Source organism: Dipodomys merriami, unplaced genomic scaffold, assembly GCF_024711535.1.
Source record: "Dipodomys merriami isolate MVZ:Mamm:240054 unplaced genomic scaffold, mDipMer1.0.p SCAF_22, whole genome shotgun sequence".
Taxonomy (NCBI): domain Eukaryota; kingdom Metazoa; phylum Chordata; class Mammalia; order Rodentia; family Heteromyidae; genus Dipodomys; species Dipodomys merriami.
This window is the reverse complement of record NW_027203604.1, coordinates 22947814-22973214: the sequence shown is the minus strand read 5'-3', so window position 1 is coordinate 22973214 and position 25401 is coordinate 22947814. Positions and strand designations below refer to the sequence as shown.

Below are 25401 nucleotides of genomic sequence, written 5' to 3'. Positions count from 1 at the left end.
CTGTGCTGTGGCAGATATTTCAGAGGGGTTTATCCAATACCAGCGGCTGCTCCCACAGCAACGGATCATCACGTGGCACAGAGTTAGTCAATGGTATGCACATAGATATCTACTGGGGCAAGGAGATTTTTCTTTCCAAATAAAGGACATCTGCTATGGTTGGAGAAATCCTTTCTTCTACCCCTGGGTGTTCAGCTAGGGAATAACAGCTGTGACTGCCACATTGTGCTCGCAAGGTGACAGGCAGAGGGGCAATAGCTACCAAACCCAGAGCAACAAACAGAATATAGCTTTGCGTAACTGAGAGAGTACTACAGCTACTGCCTAGTGAGCAGAGCAAAATCAATACCCCTAACGGATCCACACGAAGACATAGCTATGAGTTCTCCATGACTTGGGACTAAACACATTCTAATTGAAATAAACGTCAAGGGTACAAAAATTGAAGAGCAGTGTGAAATTTTCGCTTATTTTTTCTCATAGATAGACTCTCACTATTTAGCCCAGGCTGGTCTGACACTTCTTTTTTCTTCTAGTAAATAATTTAGTGATAGAATCCTCAAATTTCTCTAAACAAAATCTTTCAAGTTATTATATTTTTGTCTGCAAAATAGACCTGAAATGTTACAAATTGTAATCAAAGATCGAGCCATAGATTAAGTAAGTAGAATTAAAAACAATCTGACAGGTTTCCAATCCTCACTTGCATTGCTCCAGACTTTCTGCTGAAGATATTTAGTTAATTCTTTACTGATCGATGAGAAGATCTACCTCAGGCTCTTGAGTGCTGAGAATACGGTGTACACCACCCCTACCTGGCTAACAAATTCTTAATTATGTTGTATGCATTGGAAAACTGGAAGAGAAAGATTGCTAACTACATATTGACTCCTACATCACAGAGTTGGGTCTTTTGTTTTTGCTTTTTGGTTAGTCCTGGGGCTTGAACTCACAGCCTAGATGCTGTCCCTGACCTCTTTTGCTGAAGGGTGACACTTTACCGCTTTGAGTTACAGCTGTACTTTCCATTTTCGAGTGGTTGATTGGAGATAAGAATCTCACAGACAGCTAGGTGCCTTTGGCTCAAGCCTGTAATCCTAGCTACTCAGGAGGCTGAGATCTGAGGATCATAGTTTGAATACAGCCAAGGCAGAAAAGTCTATGAGATTCTTATCTCCAATAAACTACTCAGAAAAAAAGCCAGAAGTGGTGCTGTGGCTCAAGTGGTACAACACAAGCCTTGAGCACCAAAAGCTCAGGGACAGTGCCCAGGTCCTGAGTTCAAGCCCCAGGACTACAAGGGATAGGAGAATCTTACAGACTTTCCTGCCAGGCTGGCTCTTAATTGTGATCCTCAGATCTCGGCCTTCTGAGTGGCTGGGAATACAGTCATGAGCCACCAGTGGCTGGCTCATAGAATTCTCACAACTATTTATAAATTGTTATCAACAATTTATAAGTGAAGAATCAGGCTCTATGTCTGCTCCCCAAACTATCCAATTACCAAATAACTAGCTTGGGACTGAGATCCAGGACTGTGTGTGCCTAGAAAAAGCATAAACCACCATATAAAGTTCATCATAGTGCCTATCAGCAGCCATGAACTCTATCACTGGTTATTTCCAGGCAGTGGGCTGGCAGCAAGAGCGTAAGTTTTTTTCTATATACTGTTTTAGTGTTTCTTTTTTAATAAGTAGGATAATTTTCATTATAAAATGTAAATCTAGTCAGGCACTAGTGGCTCATGCCAGCCTAGTTACTCAGGAGGCTGAGATCTGAGGACTGTGGTTTGAAGCCAGCCTGGGCAGGAAAGTCCATGAGACTCTTACCTCCAGTAAATTACTGAGAAAAAGCTGGAAGTGGTGCTGTGGCTCAAGTGGTAGAGCTCTAGCCTGGAGTACAAAGCGGCTCAGAGACAGCACCCAAGCCCCAAGTCCAAGCCCCATGAATGGCCAAAAAAAAAAAAAAAAAGTAAATCCAGGGAAATTGATAAAATAATACTGATGCTAGACACTATGTTAGGAATACACACACACACACACACACACACACACACACACACACACACACACACACACACAGTGTTCTTCAAGATTTGGTTATCTTCTGTAGATATCCATCCATCATCATTATTGTTGTTGTTATTGTTGTCATTGGAAGTATTAGGGTTTGAACTCAGGGCTTTGAGCTTGAAGTGTACATATACCATTAGAGCCATATTCCCAATCATTTTTGTTTCGGTTTATTTTATTTTTTGTGCTAATATGGGGGCTTGAGCCCAGGGCCTTTGCTCTTGCTTGATATTTTTTCCCCTCAAGGATGACACTCTACCACTTACCACAGCTCTACTTCTGGGTTTTGGGTGGTTAATTGGAGATAAGAATCTCTGCCTAGGCTTCAAACTGAAATTCTGAGATCTCAGCCTCCCAAGTACGTAGGATAATAGACAAGAGCTACTGGTGCCTAGCCTTTGTTTTTTTCTTTCTTTCTGGGGGGAAGGGGGAGAGGGAAGGTGCTGGTCTTGGGACTTGAACTCAGAGCTTGGGTGCTATACCTGAGCTCTCTCTCTGTGTGTGTGTGTGTGTGTGTGTGTGTGTGTGTGTGTGTGTGTGTGTGTGTGTGTGTGTGCACATGAATGCGTGCATGCACGCCCTCACACATACCCGTGCAAGATTAGTGCTCTACCACTTGAGCCATAGCTTCATTTCCAGCTTTTTTGTGGTTAATTGGAGATAAGAATGTCACAGACTTTACTGCCTGGGCTGGCACTGAACCACAATCCTAGATCTCAGCCTTCTGAGTAGCTAGGATGACAGGTGTGAGCCACCAGTTCCCAGCCTTTGGTTTATTTTTGAAGCAGGATTTTCCACTTTTGCCCAGGCTGGCCTCTGCCCTTCCTCCTACTGCTGCCTCCTCCTGCATAGCTGGAATTACAGGCATGCACCACCCAAAATAAACTTACTTGAAAGATCTTGAGCTAATATGACCTCTCAAGATGACCACTGATTTATTATGTGACCTATGCTCCAGATAAGGTATCTTCCAATCTGCACCTAACCGTGGGAAAGCCAGGTTCAGCATTAGATAGGTGTGAAGAGTCTTTCCGTGTTCTTAAATAAGGGCTGACTTGTCTAAAACAACAACAACAAACTACTATTATTAGCTGAATTTCTCATCTTGCACCTGTTACTAAACAGGATCTTAGAAAACGGGAGCTCATGGAGGAACAAAACAAAGAAAAACAAAACAAAAAACCCCCACAAACCCCCAAACCCAAACCAGATCTGTGCTTCTGGGCAGCTCTGTTCTATTTACAGCTTGCTTATGTCGCTTTGGCAGCCTGGGCCATCCGGGAGGGAGGCCAGGGGTTCCTTGAGGGTTGGGTCAGTAATGGCAGTCACGTGGGCCGGGACCTTTTTCCTTAAAGGCCCTGGCACGGCCAGCACAGGTTTGCACACTGCACAACCATCTGAGATAAGCAACCATTCCTGCAGGAAGAAAGGAAGCATTCAGCATTCCCAGCCAGCCATCATGACGGACAGAAGCCCTTTCGAAACGGATATGCTCACCCTGACCCGCTATGTTATGGAGAAGGGGCGTCAGGCCAAAGGGACAGGGGAGCTCACCCAGTTGCTGAATTCCATGCTGACTGCCATCAAAGCCATCTCGTCTGCTGTGCGCAAGGCCGGCCTGGCCAACCTGTGAGTTCTGGGGAGCATGCGTAATCGCACGCGTGCGCTCACGCGCAGGCGCAGACTCACGGAGCCTGGGTACAGAAACTGCAGGTTGTTTGTGCTAGAAACTGGGTCTAAAGTTACCTAGCCTTATGTGTCCAGAAGGAAGTTGCATTTCAGGTTTCTATCATGCCGTGCTTTCGCTAAGAGAGCCTCGGGCACGTTTCAAGAATGAAACAAAATACCCTGAGACATTCTACTAAGTTAAAACAAGTGCAGTGGCTTGTTTTAAAACATACATTGAATTCTCTTGAGTTAGAGTTGCATAGATTCGCAATAGAATCTCGGAGCCTCTCTTGATGTCCTTGGCAGATGTGAGCAGGGCCCTGACCCAGTTTTCTTTCTCACCATGGAAAGCAGACTTTGCAGGCTGTGTTTTATAAATGTTTTCTCTGTAGCTCTGTCTTTATCTTGGTGTTTATTTGGTATTCAGGAAGGAAGCTAAAAGGTGCCAGGCCTGGGATGGGGAGCAAAGAATGCTCTTCTACTTGCTTCTCTTTGTTGCTTTTTCTAAGTGCAGAATGAGGCCAAGTTTATGCTACAGCAGTTGATGACTATAGCCATGTGTCCAGTTTAAATCAGTAATCAAGCCACTTTTCTTTGGGTTGCATTTTTTATAGTAATTCCTGTGGGGTAAAGAGACCTCATTTTTTTTTGTGTTTTTATGTTATGGAAGTATTAACCTAAAAGGAAGAGCTGACCAGATTCAACTATTTAAAAGTTATTCTTTGCTGATGGCTCATGCCTGTAATCCTAACTATTCAGGAGGCTGAGATCTGAGAGGATCATAATTCAAAGCCAGCAAGCCAACTAGGGCAAGAAAGTCCTTGAGACTCTTATCTCCAATTAATCACAAGAAAGCACAAAGTGGTGTTGTGGCTCAAAGAGGTAGAGCACTAGAGCAGAAAAGAAAGAGAGAAAGAAAGAAAGAAAGAAAGAAAGAAAGAAAGAAAGAAAGAAAGAAAGAAAGAAAGAAAGAAAGAAAGGAAGGAAGGAAGGAAGAAAGAAAGAAAGAAAGGAAGAAAGGAAGGAAGAAAGAAAGGAAGAAAGGAAGGAAGAAAGAAAGAAGAAAGAGAGAGAGAGGTGGGGGAGGAGGAAGGGACAGTGCCCAGACCCTGAGTTCAAGCCCTATGACCAACAACAACATAAAAAAGTTATTCTTAAAATAAAGGGTTTTTTTGAGCGGTTTGCTCTAGTGGTGCTGGGAATGAAACATAGAACTTCATCCATGCTAGGCAAACTCTCTACCACTGTGCTACATGATCAGCCCAATGCAGTGCTTTTAATATACACAAAAAGTGATGGTGTTATCTCATAAGATGGACCATGACATTATTACAACTTTATTTATATAAGAGTTTAGGGGGCTGGGAAGGTGGCTCAGTGGTAGAGCACTTGCCTTGCATGCCTGAGGCCCTGGGTTCGATTCCTCAGCACCACATAAGCAAAAAGAAAAAAGCCGGAAGTGGCGCTGTGGCTCAAGTGGTAGAGTGCTAGCCTTGAGGTGAAGAACTGAAGGACAGCACCCAGGCCCAGAGTTTAGGCCTCAGGACTGGACCCCCCCCCCCTCCGAAAAAAGAGTTTAGTACTCAGCAGTGGAGCTGAAATTAAAGATGCATTCTTTGCAGCTTCTGTTTTCTTGTCTGTGGTTTGCTATAAAAAGTATTATTTCTTTTTTTGCTCTTTCTTGACAACCAGAAGAGGCGTGCTCTGTCCTGCTCCTATTGGGTGATGGCCCTCCTGAGTGACATTAGCTAGTACCTTTGTCTCTGTCTCTGCTTAGTGCGGTTTTTTAAGTGACATTTCAGGAATATCCAGCTGCACTAACAGGGCTCTTCCTTCTCACGTAGTCAGAACTGCCTTGGCTAGGTTCTTGTTCTGCTGCCCAACCCTGACTTTGTGGCAGTGGAATATCAAGATGAGGTGGTTTTAGGAACTGGATGATTAAGGTGCTTAATCTATCTTGACTTCCACCATGTGACTCTTGGTAGGATCTTTTTGTCTCCATCTTTTAAATGGAGAGAAACTTCTACCTACTAACTTACAGGTTACGTTAAGTCCATGTGATGTTAATTTTAAAGTTGCCAGCACTATGATAAAGGCTCCATTGTTGTTACTAAATTAGCCTGCAGGTTGATTCTTCTGCTTGACCACTAGGTGGCAGGGCATCCCCAGAAAGACTGTTGAAATCTTTTTCTTGCCTTCAGCCATGTTTCTGCCTGTTAAGATGGCAAATATTAAATGTTCCTGCCACAGTGGCACTCAGGGGACTTCTAGCCTCCCGTTCTTCTGCTTCCTTTTAGGGATATTTCTAGGCAGAGTCTAGATAAATGCAGTTTAAAAGTAACGAGAAGTTCTCATTTCCCCCCTTCTTTGTCCTCCCTCTCTTTAGAGTGGGTAGCAGGGAATGCCAGAGCTCCTAGGCCTGGGAGGTCTGCAGTGGCTTTCTCATGACCATTACATGCCATCTAGAACATTCTTTTTTACAAGGTATTGTCTAGAAAGTACTTTTTTGTGTGCCAACCCTGGGGCTTGAACTCAGGGCCTGTGCACTATTCCTTATCATTTTTGCTCAAGCTTAGCACTCTCTTCCTCTTGAGCCAAAGTCCTTCATCTGGCTTTTTGGTGATTAATTGGAAATAATATGGCCATGGACTTAACCGGCCCTGAGTGATCATTAGATCTCAGCCTCCTGATTAGCTAGGTCTCCTGGTGCCCCACTAGAAAGTACTTTTTCTTTTTTCTTTTCTTTTCTTTTCTTTCTTTCTTTCTTTCTTTCTTTCTTTCTTTCTTTCTTTCTTTCTTTCTTTCTTTCTTTCTTTTTCTTTCTTTCTTTCTCTCTCTCTCTCTCTCTCTCTCTCTCTCTCTCTCTCTCTCTCTTTCTTTCTCTCTTTCTTTCTTTCTGCGTTTTTCTGATTGTGGGACTTGAACTCTGGTCAGGACGCTGTTTCTGAGCTCTTCAGCTCAAGGTGAATGCTCTACCACTTGAACCGCAGTGCCACTTCCAGTTTTCTGGTGGTTAATTGGAGCTAAGAGTTTTACAGATCCTTACCACCTAATGCTGCCAGGGAAAATGGAAAAACAGCTACTGGAAAGACTTACAAATTCCTTTGGATAGTTAGTAATATTATCTAAACTTTAAATTCTAAAGGGCTCTGTTGATGTTGTAATTTTAAAAAGTATATATCAAGATGTACCTGGAAATAAGACTAAGTATTTTAGAAAATTATTTAATAGATTTTGTGTAGATTTTTCAAGGAATGAGTGAAATTTAATCCCAAGTAATAAATACTTTCCTGAAAGTTCATAGCATTAAGTGATGGAGTTCTTTTTGAAAGGTCATGTGCACAGTTGAGCAACTTCACAGCAACTCTTCTTACTAGGGAAGTGCATTGTAGACCTCGTGATACAAGAAATTTTTTTGTTTATTTTTGTTTTTACTATCACCAGCTGTTTAAAAGTAATGACTGATTGTCATATAAATTGTATGAAATTTATTATCACTGTCTTTATTATACTATAATAATATATCATTGTGTATATTATATTTCATTCAATTTACTAACATGGAAAATAAAATTTTAAAGTAAAAAAAAAAGAGTTTCACAGACTACTTTCCTGCCTGGACTGGCTTTGAACTGTGATCCTCAGATCTCAGCCTCCTGAGTAGCTAGGATTACAGGCATGAGCCACTGGCACGTGGCTAGAAAAGTCTTTGTAATACACCGTCTAACTTGAAGGAGTTAGAAATTTCACTTCATTGTAAGTTCCTTTTTTTTTTCTGGAAGGAAGGGCAATGACTAGGATGCATAGGAAGGTGTAGAGGATAGGTTGAGGGGTGAGGTTGACAGGATGAATTTTCCAGGCCAGGTCTTGATCTCTCTGGGCCCGGTCATGGGGCCTGAACTCTAGGCCTGGGTGCTGTCCCTCAGCTCTTCAGCTCAAGGCTAGTGCTCTACCACTTGAGCCACAGTGCCACTTCCGGCTTTTTTCTTTTTGCTTATGTGGTGCTGAGGACTCGAACCCAGGGCCTCAGGCATGCAAGGCAAGTGCTCTACCACTGAGCCAACTTCCCAGCCCCAAGTGTTGATCTCTCTAGAGCCCTTTATTCCCCAGCAGCAGCTTCCTCAAGATTCTGTATTAAACAGGACTGGATTTGTGACCCTTTAAGTGGCAATGCAAAATTATCCACTTCAGTGATTTGCTTGCTTTTGTCTTGACCTAGAAGGCACAGTCTTTGGAGCCAGGCTGCCAGTGTCGGGTCCCAAGGCTTATTATTTCAGACATCAATTGATAAAAGGGGTGGGGTGGGGCTAAGTACTGGGAGGTGAGGGAGAGGCTCCTCTTCAATGAATGGGAAGTACATTCATTCACAGGCCAACCCTTCTCCACGTTGGCTACCTGTTAGTACCACCCAAGGGGTCCCTCAATGAATACCATGAAAGGAAATTACTCCCTTGCCTTTCTTCTTAATGCATTGGATGTATGTTGGGCATCTACTGCATGCCTGGGCGCTGTGGAAATCTCGAATGTAAGACTCAGTTCTTGCTCTCAGCAAGCAGATAATGCAGCAGGAACCACGTTCCATGGACAGATTATGAGACTCCAGGGGAGGGATGATGGATGTGCTTGGATGTGATAGGGGTCTAAGAGGCTTCCTGTGGGTAGTAGGAGGGTGAGAGGGATGAGAGAGGGAGGTTTAGCAAGCACTGAAGGGGAGAGTACTGGGATTGAAGGTGAAAGGACCTCCATAGGCCACAGGACATTTGGGACTGGCCTACCAGCCCAGTGGTCCAGGAGATGTGACTGAGCCTTGATGCAGGCATGGAAAGCTGGAGATACTAAAGGCAAGCCATCAGAAAACAGATAAAAATATCTCTTCTAGCCAAGTGCTGGTGGCTCATGCCTGTAATCCTAGCTACTAATGAGGCTGAGATCTGAGGATCATGGTTTGAAGCCAGTCAGGTAGGTAAGTCCATGAAATTCTTATCTCCAATTCACCATTCAAAAAAAGCCAGAAGTAGAGCTGTGGCTCAAGTGGTAGAGTGTGAGTCTTGAGCAAAAGAAGCGCAGAGACAGCACCTAGGCCTCGAATTCAAGCTATAGGACCAGCACACACACACACACACACACACACACACACACACACACACACACACACACATACACACCTTCCAAAGAAATGGTAGGCAAAGGAAAAGAATAAATGAAAGAAGATATTGAGAATTGGGGGTTCTTATATTAGATAAGTATACAGGGAAAACCTCACTAAGAAATAGCCTTTGTGGGGCTGGGAAGGTGGCTCAGTGGTAGAGCACTTGCCTTGCATGCTTGAGGCCCTGGGTTCGATTCCTCAGCACCACATAAGAAAAAAGCCGGAAGTGGCGCTGTGACTCAAGTGGTAGAGCGCTAGCCTTGAGCTGAAGAGCTGAGGGACAGCGCCCAGACCCAGAGTTCAGGCCCCACTACTGGACCCCCCCCCCCAAAAAAGAAATAGTCTTTGTGTCAAAACTGGAATATATGTCAGACACATGTCACATGTCTCTCTGAGAAAGATGTCTGAGGTAGGGTGCAGCAAAGGTAAGGTGTCTGCTGGGATGTAGAGGCTGAGACTGGCTGAAGGGAGGTAAGAAAACAGGAAGCCATGCCAGGGTGAGAACAAGGTTTCCATGGTGCCTGACCCCATGTGGGAACATGGCTTTGCCTCCAAGTGAGATGAGAAAGATGCTATATTGAGAACATATGGGGAGGGTGTGTGTGTCTAAGAGCAGGAAGATCTTTGCACGTTAGTAGTCTGAGACATGAAGCCTCTAGGTAGATTTTTATCTTGAGTGCAGGGGATTAAACCTAGGGCCTCATGGATTACAGGCAGAACTCTACAACTGAGCTTTACCACCAGCCTGTAGTAGAAATTTTATGGCAATGCTCTTATGTTGCTTGGGATCATAGTGAAGAAGCATATCAAATTAATTAAGTCTGCTGCCTCAAATTCCTTCTTAATTTATGTAGTGCCAAGCTACTTATAGGACACTTTTAAATTCAGCCCATCAAGCTACCACAACCCACAAAGTCTTCCACGGTCCTTTAGTTTTTGATGTTCCTATTTATGGTGATGTGTCTAATTTGTGTGTGTGTGTGTGTGTGTGTGTGTGTGTGTGTGTGTGTGTGTGTGTGTATGTGTGTGTGTATGCAAGGTCTGGGGCTTGAATTCAGGGCTTGGGCACTGTCCCTGAGACCTTTTGCTCAAGGCTAGTACTCCCCCTGTTGAACTACAGCTCCACTTTTGGCCTTTTGGTGGTTAGAGATAAGAGTCTCATGAACTTTCCTGACTCAGCTGGCTTTGAACTGTGAGTCTCAGCCTTCTGAGAAGCTAAAACTATAGGCTAAGCCATGGGTGCCCAGCTGATGTGTCTGATTTTAGGAGCTTTCCCAGTCTGTCTACCTCCCTGTACTGAGGGTATGCTTATATTTTAGTAAGATTATTAATCTCATAGGGAGACAGAGGAAATACAAGGTCCCCAAGGGGTAAGGAAACAAAGTTGAAAGCTGCTGCTGGGTGACACAATATACATCCTGTGTATTTATAACCTTGGAACTGCAGAGATGTAGAAGGAAAGGTGAGGTGCACTTTGGGTGCTTTAGCTCTGGGTCTTCTTGGCTGGATCAAGGACTTCTGTAGTGGCTTAATTTACTCTTTTGTTTTCTTAGATATGGAATTGCAGGAAGTGTGAATGTAACAGGGGATGAAGTGAAGAAACTGGATGTGTTATCCAATTCCCTGGTGATCAACATGCTCCAGTCTTCCTATAGCACCTGTGTCCTGGTCTCTGAAGAGAATAAAGAGGCCATAATCACCTCTAAGGAAAGAAGAGTGAGTCCTGGGAAACCTGCAGTACTGCTTAGTACCAGTAGATGGAGCTACTTAGCTACCTGGCTAGAAGGCTGGTTGCAGCCCTGCTTTCCTTTAGGTTTCCCTCCCCCTCCCCCCACTGGCTTTTTCTATTTCTTAACTTTTTTTTTTTTTTTTGGAAACAAAAGATTGCCTACTCTTTTAAGTGGAGACACAAATCTAGTGTAGTCTAGTGAATTAAGCCTTAAGAAGTAAGTCAGTGAAACAAATCCAAGTACATTTCCTGATGCCTTCGTGGACAAGGTGTCATTTTTATATGGCAACAAACAGATGCTGGCATCTTTTTTTTTAACTCTTAGGGGAGGTTTTACTTCTTGGAAAAGCTGTATAACTCATCTCCTTACTCTTCCAGACTCTACCCATCCCTGCCATTCACATGTCCTCAAGGGAGCATGGTTTCAGGTCTCATTCCCTCCTCCCTGGGCCTGATAAAGTATTAGACCAACCTGGAAAATAAATCATGGAGATCTCATGCTCTTGACCCAAAATAATGGGGCAATTGGCCTCCCTCCCGCCCTCCCTTCCTCCTCTCTTTCCTTCCTCCCTGCCTCCCTTCCTCCCTGCCTCCCTTCCTCCCTGCCTCCCCTCTTTGCTTGCTTGCTTGCTTGCTTGTTTGCTTGCTTGCTTCCTTCCTTCCTTCCTTCCTTCCTTCCTCTGTCTTTTCTTTCCTCTTTCCCTCCTTCCCTCCTTTATTCCTTATCTTACCTGTCTAGGAAGACACCAGAAAGAGTGACCTCGAGCATATCAACATATTCTAAGTGTTCTACAAATAACGGTTGAGCTGCTTTCCACAATTAATGGCGTTTTTTTAAAAATATGGATACGCTGTGGCCCTGAATTGCTTGTTGGTGTAGTTTCATCTGTCTCATGCAGCCATGACTTAGTACAATGCTGCCGGTGGGAAGGTGTGCTGACCAGGTGCTTCTTCCTTTGTGATTTAGGGGAAGTACGTGGTCTGCTTTGACCCACTGGATGGCTCTTCCAACATTGACTGTCTAGCTTCCATTGGAACCATATTTGCCATCTACAGAAAGGTGAGTATATGAGCTGACTTTTTATATCTCCTTCCTGTGGAAGTTTCTGGGCACACAGTTTCCATTGCTGTGGGCACACGGGGAACTTTCTCTGTTTTGAGCTTCTCAATGGATGGTAATTCTCCCTCAACCTTCAATTGGCATTCCTGGGGAGAGGGTGAAGTAACAAGTCACATGGGGCCTTTTCAATTCAGTGTGTGTGTGCTTGTTCTGTAGCTTGAATTCAGGGCCTGGAGCTCTTTCTCAACTTTCTTGTTCACACCTGGTTCTCTATCATTTGAGCCACATCCCCAGTAAGGCTTAATGCCAATTAATGAGAGATGGAGTCTTACAGATGTTTCTACTTAGACTGGCATCAAACTATTATCCTACAAGTCTCAGCCTACTGAAGTAGCTAGGAATGCAGGTATGATCACTGGCACCCAGCTTGTGACTTAGTGACTAGAACATGATGTCAGACATGGCACAGGTTGAATATCCTATATGCAGAGTACTTGGACCACAGATATTTCAGATTTCAGATTTTATGGATACTACACTATTTGCATATACATAAGGAGATATCTTGTGGATGGTATCCAACACTAAACGCAAAATTCATTTGTGATTTTCCTATATACTTGCACACATATCTTGAATGCAATTGTATGCAGTGTTTTTTTTTTTTTTATTGCACCTGCTTTTGCTGTTGTTAGTTTTGTTGCTAGGATGGGAGTTTGAAGTCAGGGCCTTATGCTTCCTCAGCTTGCTTGCTAGATTTATGTGTTCAGCTGGCATTCTATCACTTGAGCTATGTCTCCAGCCTGCGTTTTTGCTGGTTTTAATTGGAGATGGATCTTGTGGCCATCTGTGCCTATGTTGGCTTTGAACCTTGATCCTTTGTCTCTCAGCCATTTGAGTAGATAGGATTATAGGTAGAAGCCACTGATGCACAGCTGCACCTATGTTTTGACGGTCATCCTTCACATGAAGTCATGTGTGATAACATGTTAAAATTCCAAGAGCTCAGATCCTGGGAGACTTATATCTCAGGACTAGGGATGTTCAACTTTATTATCTTCTAGGAATAGTCTGTATTTTTTAAGCACCCTACCTTTTATGTTTTCTGATGCTGCAATGACAATTGAGCACACACAGGTTTTAAACATCATTCATCATCTTCTGTTTTTGTAAGTCAGAAGCCAAGCAGCCTTGGCTAGGTTATTGGCTTGGGGTACCATAAATCAAAAATCAAGGTGACAGGTAGTTGGAACTCTTTTCTAGTGGCTGGGGTGATGTGTGGGGAGAATTTACTTTCAGGCCTGAAGGTGGATGGTGGAATTTGGTTTCATTCTGTGGTAGGTCTGAGTTCCAGGGGCCTTTGCTGGCTGGTGTCTGGGTGGGGAGCTTTTCCAGCTGCTACAGGATGCATATCTTCTTGTGACCTCTTTATTTTCAAAGTCAGCCAAGTTCCTGAGGCTTTCTCATTCTTCGATTCTCTCCAACACACCCTCCCCACTGATACCTTATCATAGGAGTCATCTGATTACAGTCACTCATTTGACTAGACTGAACTAATCTAATTAGGACAACCCAGGGAAAAAAAATCTTCCGGATTTTAAAAACCACAAACCTGATTATATCTGCAAAATCTTTTTGCTGGGCAATGCAATGTATTTGCACAGGTTGTAGGGATTAGGAGAGTGTTGGAGCTCTTCTGTCTCTCTGCCAACCTCAGAATGGCAAGAATCTTATGGGTTGGTTTATGTGCATCCAACATGACCAGAAACTTCACAGTCTACCATGTACACACTCCAGACTACACCATTTGGCCATGACTTTGTTTGGAAAGCACTCCTTGCTGTGGTCAGGATGTTGCTGGGGTTTTTAGGCACAGGGAGATAAATGTGTTTGAGAGACTTGTGGACTGCACAGTTGGGAACCTTGGCTATGTTAGAGTACTAGATTTGTGCTAAACACTCATCTCTTCAACTCCATAGAACATCCTTTGCATAGAGAGTGAGGAGAGGGGTGACATTGTCCAAAAAGAAGTATAGTCATTACCTTTATAATAATACCACCTTTGTAATAACAACAAAATAAAAATAAAAAACAACATACTTTATATTAACTCATGATCACACATATAGCACATCAGTTCATTTCTTTTTGTGTTGTCACATTTTCTTTTCTTTTGCTAGCCCTAGGGCTTGCACTCAGGGCCTAGGCACTGTCCCTGAGCTTCTTTTTGCTCAAGGCTAGCACTCTATCACTTGAGCCACATTTGTGTGGTACTGAGGAGTTGAATCCAGGAGCTTCATGCATGCTAGGCAAGCACTCTTCCACTAAGCCACATTCTGAGTCCATATCACATTTTCTATGCTACCATTGTGCATCTTAGCACTGAGTACATAATGTCTGGAAAGAGCCATCCCCTTGTATTTGGAGGGGATGTGTTGCAAGCTTCCCAGTGAATACTTGAAATCATAGCACCAAATCATACACACACACACACACACACACACACACACACACACACACACACACACACACACACACACACACACACGCACCTGTGATAAAGTCGTAACAAAATTAGGCACAGTAAGAGATAACTAATATCTAATGAAGTAAACGATTATAGCAACATACTGAAATAAAAGTTACAAGAGTGAATTCTCCCTGTCAGATTGTCTTGTAGTACTGTACCTGCCTTTTTCTTGAGGTAATGTGATGCTGACAGGATAGAGGAAGGGACAGAAATGACACGGCACTGTGATGTGGAGACAGCCTGCTATTGGCTTTCTGATGATGTATGAGGAGGAGGATTATCTACTGTAGAGGATCCTGGATTGTTGCCCCCGATGATGTTTTCCAATCACAGTAACTAAAACCACGGAAAGTAAAAAGAAAAAAGAAAAAAGAAAAAAGAAAAAAAATCTTGGGCAAAGCTTTCTTTCTGGAAAGCAAAGCAATGAAGCAGGGTAATGATTGTACTCCAGTCTTAGGGAACAGACTGGAAGTCAGACTAAACTCAACAGGAGGAAAATGCAGGGAATTTTGCTTTCTGTAGGGCTATTTCTCTTTTCTTGTGAAGAGAGGAAAAAATGATTTTTGAGGGAGTCCAAGAGAATGACACAAGGTGCTTTGTCTGGTGTCTGACAGTTTAAAGGCAAGATAAAATGTGAAGGTTAAGCAAGCACAAGGCCCTTCATTTCTAAAAAGAAAGAAAGAAAGCCAGACACCAGTGGCTGAAGCCTGTAACCTTAGCTTTTCAGGAGAATGAGATCTCAGGATCACACTTGGAAGCCAACCAGGGCAGGAAAGTCAGTGACACTTCTCTCTAATTAGCCATTAAAAATCTGGAATTGGAGCTGTGGCTCAAATGGTAGAGCACTAGCCTTGAGCAAAGAGCTCCAGAACATTTCTCAGTTCAAGCCCCAGGACTTGCTCAAAAAAAAAAAAAAAAAAAAGAAACGAAAAGAGAGAAAGAAGGAAAGACGAAGGAAGGAGGAAGGGAGGAAAAAGGAAGGGAAGGAAGGAAGGGCGAGCATAATATTTATGATAGAATTAAGAAAAACACACCCAGTTGTTTCTTTAGGTAGCTTTAAATATTGGTTCTCTCCCCTTGGCTAATACACTTGAGTGCCAATTACCAGTCAGGTAAGTCAGATGCTGGTCTCATCTCCCTGAACCTACTCTCAGAAGGCTCTTAGGCCTTTTCCCAGCCAGGAAGGCAGGCACAGATAATACTGTCACTTTTTGACTGCTGAGCAATGGAACCACAGAGCCGGTAAGTAATGTGGCTACATTTACCCAATCAATCATAGTGGGACAGGGGACCCAAATGAACCCCAGCTCTTCCATTTGCAGCTTATAGTAAATATCTTCTTAAGATCCGCTGTTTGAAAACAGAGGACTTTAGTTCCTAATGTGAGCTTGGATGCAGAGTTGTTTTTTTTTTTTTTTTTAGTTTTAAATGAAGCATAGGTTTTAAAGTCTAGTCCACATAACTAGGAAATTCCCTCCAATAATATTTCTAAAGAAGAGGCAGATTTCAAACACACTCATGGAAATATACTGGAACTTCAAAGAAGCACTTGAAAGGCCAAACCATGAAGTCAAAATATTGGGAGCCAAATACTATTTTAGCAGGCGTTGGGCAGATTAGTCTAGTTCCATGGACTTCCCAATGTTGTACCGTTTTTCCAGTCACTCCACACTCTTCACTTGGGTGATGAAGGTGGCAGTACTGCCTTTGAAAAACATATAATTTTATTATTATTATTATTATTTTGGTGTTGTACAGAGGGTTGCCATTTCATAAGTCAGGTCATGAGTACATTTTGGGGGAACAATATCTCCGATTTCTTTGCTTTCCTCCAGTTTCCCCTCCCTTCCCTGCCCACAAGTTACATAGTATACATAGTGTATAGTGAATAGCATGATTGGATTTGTTCACCCTTTCCCCCTCCTTCCCTTTCTGTACCTTCTCTTTAACCTTCACCCTCCCCCAAAAAAACCCTCAAAACAAACACATCCACCACCACCAACAACAACAACAATGAATCCCATGTTTCTGGAGTTTGTTTTGATAAATAATACTTAAAATGTTCAGAGAAGTTACACCTTTGAGTACCTCCTCTCAGGGTATCCTCCTTTAGTCTGACTGTGTATGAATGCCTACAGTCCTGTTTAGGTTATCATGACCAGATATGTTTTAGATCTAGCTTCCACATATGAGGGAAAGCATGGGCCATTGGTCCTCCTGAGGTTTGTTTACCTCATAACATGAACAGTGCTATCTTGGAAGTTTGGGGAGTCCGTTAGAGGAGACACTGCAGAAAAATAGAGCCCAGTATTCTTGGTTGTCATTTTTTTATTGTGAAAATACTGTACAGAGGGGTTACAATTTCTTGGCTGTCATTATAGTGATTAGGAAGCATGATTTGTGACAATGAGCAGGATCATGGCTTTAGCATCTTGAAGTGCTCATTTTGCCAGGCTGAAGACAAATATTCTTGGGAAACAGGATGGAAACAACCCAAGAGATTCAGCTAAGATTGCTCATGCCCATGGCAGCTTACTTCCATTTGCTGCAGCTTGACATTGTTGTCCAACCTGCTATATAGTATGCTAACCCCTAAACGGGTAAGTTTTCCAAAAGAGATTGAGCCTATTCATGAGGCAGCTGTACTGGCCAGTTTCTCATTGCTGTGACCAAATACTTGACAAAATAACCTCAACTGGAATAAGACTTGTTTTGGCTCACAGTTTTGGAGAGTTCAGTCCATGTTTACTTGGGCCTCACGTACTTGGACAGATCATACTGGTAGGAGCATGAGGCAGAAGAGGGATTTTCCTCATGGTGGGCAGGAAACAGTCAAGAGAGAGAGACAGAGAGACAGAGACAGACCTATTTCCTTCAGCGAGGCCTTACCTCTTCAAGTTTTTACAACCTCCCAAAATAGTACCACCATCTGGTGACCAAGCCTTCAGGGCATGAGACTTAAAAAAAAAACTTTTCTATTTCTAATGTTTTATAATGATAGTTAAGTAGTTGTACAAAAGAGTTTCAACGAAGCATGACCATTTATGAGTACAAGGCTTCCTGATTTATGTCACCCTTCCCATCATTCCCTGTTGCATCTCTCCCAACCACACCTATCTCCACAAGTTAGCTGGTTCTACCCTCACCTATGGAAATTGAATAGTATGACTGCCTTCTCCAACCCTTTGTCTCTTTATCCATCCACCCTTCTCCTGGTCACCTCAAACCTGTGATCCTCACCTCAAATTCTAGCTTCCTGGTATCCATTTTGTTAGACTATAAGTTTGTTGTTCAAAGAAGTACACTACTGAAATTCTTGCCAGCAAATACCATACTTTCGTTAAGATGTTCATATACAATATGTGTGTATATATCCATGTATATGCTTTGTATATGTTTACATGTATATTTAGTCTTTAAATGTCACTTCCACATATATGAGAAATCATGCATAGCCTGTCTCTCTGGGCCTGATTTACTTCACTTAACATGATTTTTTTTCCAGGTCCATTGATTTCTCTGCAAATAATGTCATATCATTTCTCCTGATGGATGAGTAAAGTTCCCTTGTGTATGTGGTGTATATATTTGTGTAATATACATATGTAATATGTAACATATATAGCACTTTATATATACGTGAAATATATAGAATAGACATTATCCACATACATATATGTACATGCATATATTACGTTATCTTGATCCATTTATCCACAGAAAGGCATCTGACCTGTTTCCCTAACTTGGCTGTGGAAAATAAAGCAGCAATGAACATGGTTGTACGAGTGTTTTTACTATATCCTGACTTGTAATCTTTTGGGTAAATACCCAAGTGTAGTATCTCTTGATCATGGGATAATTTATGAGCTTTTTCTGTGTATGGTGTAGGAAGACTCATCCAAACCATAATGGTGGCCAAGTCATGAAAGCAAGTCTCAAGTCTATTTCCTTGGGACAAGACTGGGAGATGTCAATGGGCTAAGACATAGGGAAGGGAACTGGAGAGTAACTGAAAGCAGATAAGTGAATTAAGATGAGAGGGTTTTTTTCAGGTTTTCCCACTCTCAGAATGTTCTTCCTGAAGTGGCTTCAGAAGATCTGAAGTACCTCCTCTGGCAAAGGTTCTCTTCAGCAACAATAACATTTTTTTTTCTCTTCCACAGACCACAGATGATGAGCCTTCGGAAAAGGATGCCCTGCAGCCTGGCCGAAATATTGTGGCAGCTGGCTATGCACTCTATGGCAGTGCGACCCTGGTAGCTCTTTCTACAGGTCAAGGCGTGGACCTCTTCATGCTGGATCCAGTAAGTGCCCAGCATGCTGACATGTGCCTTTCAGGATTCCATGGATTCTGGGCTTGAAATCCTGTCCCCCTGGGGTAATTTCCGGGTTGCTCTAATATTTGGTTTTGGATACACAGAGCTTAGTTTGGAAAGACAACACTGTCATCAAAAATAGTAAGGACCTCTGATTAAACAGGGACATGGGAGCCAGACATCAGTAGTTTATACCTGTAATCTTATCAACTCAGGAGGCTGAGATCTGAGGATTGAGGTTCAAAGCCAGCCTGAGCAGGAAAGCCCATAAGATTCTTATCTCCAATTAACCACCAAAATGCCAGAAGTGGAGCAGTTGCTCAAGTGGTAGAGTGCTATCCTTGAGCAAAAAAGCTAAAGGACAGCATCCAGGCCCCGAATTTAAACCCCAGAACTGGTATACACACACACACACACACACACACACACACACACACACACACAAGTATGGAGGGGTGAAGGATTCTATAGAGTTAATTACACCAACTCTTGCCTTGTCCTTAAGGAATTTTCTTTCCTTTTTATTAAGTTTATTTTAAATGATATATAGATACATTATGTGTATTGATGGTACCATGTGATAAATACATTGATCTCCTCAAACATTTCTTGTATTTCATGGTGAAAATGGGCAGACCCCTTTTCTCTAGCTTATCAAAGGGAATTGGTTATCCACTAATGCATGCATGCTGTGAGTTATGAGAACACCATAACTTGAGAATGTCAGTTTTCAGACTGCATCATGGAGCTTCAGAGCATAGCAACCTTAGAATGCTCTGTGCTGGTGGACAGGCTCTGTACTCTGCACTGCCCATTTCAGCCACCACTGGCCTCTAGTGACCACCAAACACCTGCAGTGTGGCGGATATGACTGAGAAAAGGGATTTTTTGACATTTTATTTCATTTAAACTAGTTTTAAGTCTCAGGTAAAAGGAACAAAGAAGCTTGTTGATATTGGCTTGGGAAGGGGGAAAGGGGAATGAGGGAGAGTGAAGGAAGGGTAAATCTAATCTGAGTATATGATATGCACATAAAGACATGTTAAAATAAAACCTTCTATACAACTAACCGATACTAATTTAAAAATGTAATAAAGAAGCCTCATGTGACTGATGGCTGCTCTTGTGGGCAGTAGGGTTCTGGAAGACATCTTAGATGGAAGGATAACTGAAAGGAAACTGTCCTCTGAGGTTCTGTCTAATTCTCCATTGTCCACAGTGACAAAATATTCAGCATTAGAAAACGAAGAACTGTCCTGCCCCACAGTATAACCCCTGTTTTCACTGTATTTGATGTTGGTATAATTTGGGGAGGGGAATGAGAAAAACAAATTGATTAAATAGGAATACAGGTTGACCCATTGCTACAATGGAATGTACAAGATGCTATGTGGAAAAATGAATTTAGGCTGGGGGGGAGTGTAGTTGTGGAGATGGGAGGGAAGGGATAGTAAGGAAAACAAAGGAGGAGGCAACAATGCTTGATAAGAAATGTACTCATGAGCCGGGCGCTGGTGGCTCACTCCTAGCTACTCAGGAGGCTGAGATCTGAGGATCGCGGTTCAAAGCCAGCCCGGGCAGGAGAGACAGTGAGACTCCTATCTCCAATAAACCACCAGAAAACCGGAAGTGGCGCTGTAGCTCAAGTGGTAGAGCACTCGCCTTGAGCTGAAGAGCTGAGGGACAGCGCCCAGGCCCAGAGTTCAAGCCCCACGACCGACCAAAAAAAAAAAAAAAAGAAATGTACTCATTACCTTGCTCATGTAACTGTAACCCCTCCATGCAGTATTTTCACAATAAAAAAAACTTTTTTTTTTTTTTAAAAGGAAGAACTGCCATCTCTGGGTTGGTGAAAAATATGATAGCCCAATCCTGATTGAAGAAGGAAATAATTGGAAAAAGTCAGGAGAATTCACAAAATGAGATTGAGCTTTCCTGGTCTGTGTATATTAAAAATGTTCAGGTGACATCTGGGAAAATATTTCTAAATTCTAGAATTTCTCCTTCATAAGTGGATGCTTTTGCTTTTCATGTGTGAACTGCTTTGCCAAATACAGTCAGATCTTATGAAAATCCAAATACTTTTGACCAAAAACCATTTCAAAAACTCCAGTATTCACTTAGTAGAAAGCTGAGTATTTCAATGGAATTCAAGTTTATACAAATGTTTATTAAGCATCTACTATGTCCCAAAGCACCATTCTAATCACTGAAGTCCACACCCTGAATTCAAGACTCAGGACCGGCACACTGGAGCATACACACACACACACACACACACACACACACACACACACACACACACACACACACACACACACACACACACACACACACACACACCGGCACACTGGAGCGCACACACACACACACACACACACACACACACACACACACACACACGAAGGAATCAGAATGGTAGAGGCGCCACTATGTGTCTGTGAGTTGTACATACACTAATAAATGGAAATTCTTAAAGGAAGTGCCTATCTACTACTTAACTAGCACTTAATAACCATTCACAGTTACAGCAGTTTTAGAAAGAGCACTTTATTTGTCATTGTAAACTACAGAATTTCTCAGGTTTTGTCTTTGAAAATAAGAGAGAATGGGGCATTAGTAAACTGACACAGAAAAGGATCTTGATCTAGAGTTTATATGCAGAAAATTTATATCTGAAAAGTTACTGGGTTCTATATTATAGTGTGTGTGTGTGTGTGTGTGTGTGTGTGTGTGTGTGTGTGTGTGTGCTCGCATGTGCATGTGCATGTGCACCAATCCTGGGGCTTGGGTGCTGTCTCCAAGCAGTTTTTGCTCACAGGTAATGCTCTCCCACTTGAGCCACAGCTCCACTTCCACCTTTTTGGTGGTTAATTGGAGTAAGCATCTCATTGACTTTCCTGCCCAGCCTGGTTTCGAATTGCAATCTTCAGGACTCAGCTTCTTAAGTAGCTAGGATTATAGACCACCGGCCTCCAGCCCTAACTCTATTTTGTTTTGGGGATTTTATAGCCTCTTTCTTCACCCACATACGCTAACATACAACTTTCACGAGACTAATTTTTAAAGGATGGTTTTAAGAAGCAGAACTCAAAGCCAGCCCATTTCAACACAACAAATACCCAGAGTGGCTGATTAAAGTTCAGAAAGCAAAGACTATTGGGAATATAGAAAGAAGTAGCTGGGTGCCAGTGGCTCATATCTGCAAAGCTAGCTACTCAAGAGGCTGAGATCTGAGGATCTAAGGATCACCACCCTGGGCAAGAAAGTCCATTAGACTCGTACTGCCAATAAGCTACCCATTCCCACCCCCCCCAAAAAAAAAACAACTGGAAGTGGAGCTGGGGCTCAAGTGGTAGAGGATAGTTTTGAGCAAAAGCAGCTCAGGGATAGTACCTAGACCCTGAGTTCAAACCCCAGGGCTGGCACCACAAAAGAAGAACTAGTTTTCTAGGTAAGGGACCACACTGAAAAGGAATGTGGAACACCATCTTGAGAGGGAGTTGGATATGCTTATTACTGTCGTGGACTTTGATAAATCTACAGGGATATGAAGAAGAGAGGGTTTGTTCAGATGAAGTTTAGGAGTGGGTGTCATGCCTGATTACACATCTCAATGAGTTTTCTATGGGAGGCAGGAAGGGTACAGTGAACACAGATACTCATCACTCCTGTTAGACTGGAGAGAGGAACTGTCGGAGACTTCTTGAAGTTGTTGGGAGACCTTGTCACTGTCTTGTTCCAAACATGATCAATGTGGCTTTGTCTCTATGTTCTTGGAAAACTACATTGATTATGTTTGAAACAAGTTCCTTGGGCAACTTCCAGTCTAGCTGCCAGCTTGTAGGTACTGTCTCAAGAGTTTACACATTCCCAAAGTCTTCAATAGGTCTCAAAAGAGGTCCAGTTTCCAGGCCTTAATTTTTGTCCTAGTGACTTAGATATCAGCCTTTAAATTGATAACTACATTTAGTGGGTCACATTATATATAATTCTGTATGTGTTCTATATACGTGTTTGTTGTTTAGATCTAGTATTCATACATGATAGAACATATGTCAACTTTGTCTTTCTGAACCTGGCTTACTTTATATGATGATGTTCTGATCCATCCATTTTCCTGTAAATTATATTTCATTCTTCTTTATGGATTAATAATTCTCAGTTGTGTACATATGGCACATTTTCTTGTCCATTCATTAGTTGTAAGGCATCTGGGCTTCATGCACACACACACACACACACACACACACACACACACACACACTAGTATGGAACCCAGTAACTTTTCAGATATAAACTTTCTGCATATAAATCCATTAGACCAAGATCCTTTTCTGTGTCAGTTTACTTCCATAGCTTGGCTATTTTGCATAGTACTGCAAGGAACAGAGAGAAAAGCCAAATCTCCTACAGATTTCAATATTCTTTCCTTGTTCTATATACTCAGTGTTTTATCTACAATATGTCATGAAGTAGTTCTTTTTTTGTCTACTACAATGTATTTTCAAAGTCTACTTATCCAGATAGGCTTCTCTTTTTCAAGATGTAGGAAGTTTTGGCTTTTTTTTTTTTCTATTATGTCATTGAATATGTTGCGTATGTCTTTAGCTAGCACCTCTTCTCTTCTGTTTGTGTACTATGATTCCTAAGTTTGGTCTCCTTTCAAGTTCTTTTTGCTTCTTTGAAAATTTTTTCTCTTTTCATATATATTTTCTACCATCTCTATTTTGTCCTCAAACCCTGAAATGCTGTCTTTCACTTTATCTGCCCTCCTAGAGAAGCTTTCCACTGTATTTCTTTTTCTCTTTTCTTTCTTTCTTCTTCTTCTTCTTTTTTTTTTTTTTGGTAGGTTGTGGGGCTTGAACTCTGGGACTGGGCACTGTCCCTGCACTTTTCAGCTGAAGGCAAGCGCTCTACTGCTTGAGCCACAGCGCAACTTCCGGTTTTCTAGTGGTTTATTGGAGATAAGAGTCTCACGGACTTTCCTGCCCGGGCTGGCTTTGAACCGAGATCCTCAGATCTCAGCCTCCTGAGTAGCTAGGATTACAGGCATGAGCCACCAGTGCCCGGCTTCTCTTTTCTTTTCTTTTGTTCTGGTCCTGGGATTGAACTCAGGACCTGGGCACTGTCCCTGAGTTTTTTTTTTTTTTGGTTGGTCATGGGGCCTGAACTCTGGGCCTGGATGTTGTCCTTCAGCTCTTCTGCTCAAGGCTAGCATTCTACCACTTGAGCCACAGCACCACTTCCAGCTTTTTCTGCTTATGAGGTGCTGAGGAATTGAACCCAGGGCCTCATGCATGCAAGGCAAGCGCTCTACCACTGTGCCACCTTCCCAGCCCCTGTCCCTGAGTTTTTATGCTCTAGGTAGCACTCTTACCACTTGAGAAACAACTCCACTTCTGATTTTAGTAGCTGATTGTAGATAAGAGAAGTATGGACTTTCCTGCCTGGGCTGGCTTTTAACAGCAATTTTCAGATCCCAGACTCCTGAGTAGCTAGGATTTCAGGTGTGAGCCATCAGTGTTCGGCTTCTACTATGTGTTTCATGTCTAGGACTTCAGTGTTTTCCTCAGAATTTCTGTATCTTTATTGAGTTCCTTTTACATATCTTGCATTGACTTAATTATTTCATTTAACTTTTGTGACTTCTTTGAATGCTTTTAGCTGTCTATATTCTCTTTTTTGAGTTCTGTATGTCTATGAGACTCTTATGTCCAAATAGTTAGCAAAAAGCCAGAAGTGGAGGTGTGGCTCAAGTGGTAGAAGTCCAGCCTCAAGCAAAAAATCCAAATGAAAGTGCGATGCCAAGAGTTCAAGCCCACTACTGGCATGTGCATGTGCTTGCACGTGCGCGTGTGCGCACACACACACACACACACACACACACACACACACAGGTTCACATCCTAAAACGAGTGAAGCTACTTAACTGAAATGATTGGAAATGATTGGACATTGGTTACTTTAAAGAGTACATCTGTAAATAAGTACATTCTTATCTATCTATCTATCATCTATCCATATATCTATCTATCCAACCATCCATCTATCTATTTATTTAATGCCAGTCCTTGGGCTTGAACTCAGGACCGTGGTCCTATCCCTATCCCTGAACTTTTCTTTTTCTTAGCTCAAGGCTAGTACTCTACCACTTGAGCCACAGCTCCACTTTGGATTCTTTGATGCTTAATTAGAGGTAAGAGTCTCACAGAATTTCTGGCCCCAGTTAGCTTTGAATTGAAAACCTCAGATCTCAGCCTTCTGAGTAGCTAGGATTGTAGGCATGAGCCACCATTCCCAGCTGGTACATGGAACTTTTAGCTGCCCATCTAGCTGGGTTCTTCACATGGGGCAAGGCACTCAGGTCCAAACTTTGGTCGAGCATAGGTGCATCATGAGGGATACAGACACCAGTCTGTTGTTGTTTCTGCCTTTTTGCTGGATTATCTCCACATAGATGTTTTATTCACTCTATAGCTGGTGCGTCTAGCTATTGCCAGAAACATGATTGGAGGGAGAAAGAATAAAATGAAAGGAATCATCAGCACTATAATGGTCACCTGGGTCTCTTTCACCTGCCCATGGGGTGGTTTGTTTCCATTTGATTTAGCCAAGCTCTTTCTTTTATTTTGCCAAATTCTTTCCTTGCTCAGTAATTCTGATGTTCACTAGCCACTGTCTGTCTATATTTTTGCTGGCATCCTCCTCTGGCATGCCTTTCCTTTAAGCTATTACTGTCAGCAATCTGACATTTTCTAGCACTCTTTCTCTCAATATTGAAGGTACAAATCTTCCTGAAAACATTCAACTGGGAATAAAAATTTGCTAGATTATTTTACACATAAATACAGCTATGTATCTCATGTATGTA

At 42.4% G+C, this 25401-nt stretch overlaps 1 protein-coding gene across 1 annotated transcript in view; it reads left to right on the top strand.

Annotated features, from left to right (window-relative positions):
- Window positions 1-3422: 3422 nt before the first annotated feature.
- Window positions 3423-25401, top strand: part of Fbp2 (fructose-bisphosphatase 2) — a 30991-nt gene continuing 9012 nt past the window's right edge. Inside the window, exons 1-4 of the mRNA XM_070033696.1 lie at window positions 3423-3701; window positions 10443-10605; window positions 11586-11678; window positions 18375-18515. Of these exons, the coding sequence (XP_069889797.1) occupies window positions 3532-3701; window positions 10443-10605; window positions 11586-11678; window positions 18375-18515 (567 nt within the window). The 5' untranslated portion in view covers window positions 3423-3531. The remainder of the gene's footprint in view (window positions 3702-10442; window positions 10606-11585; window positions 11679-18374; window positions 18516-25401) is intronic.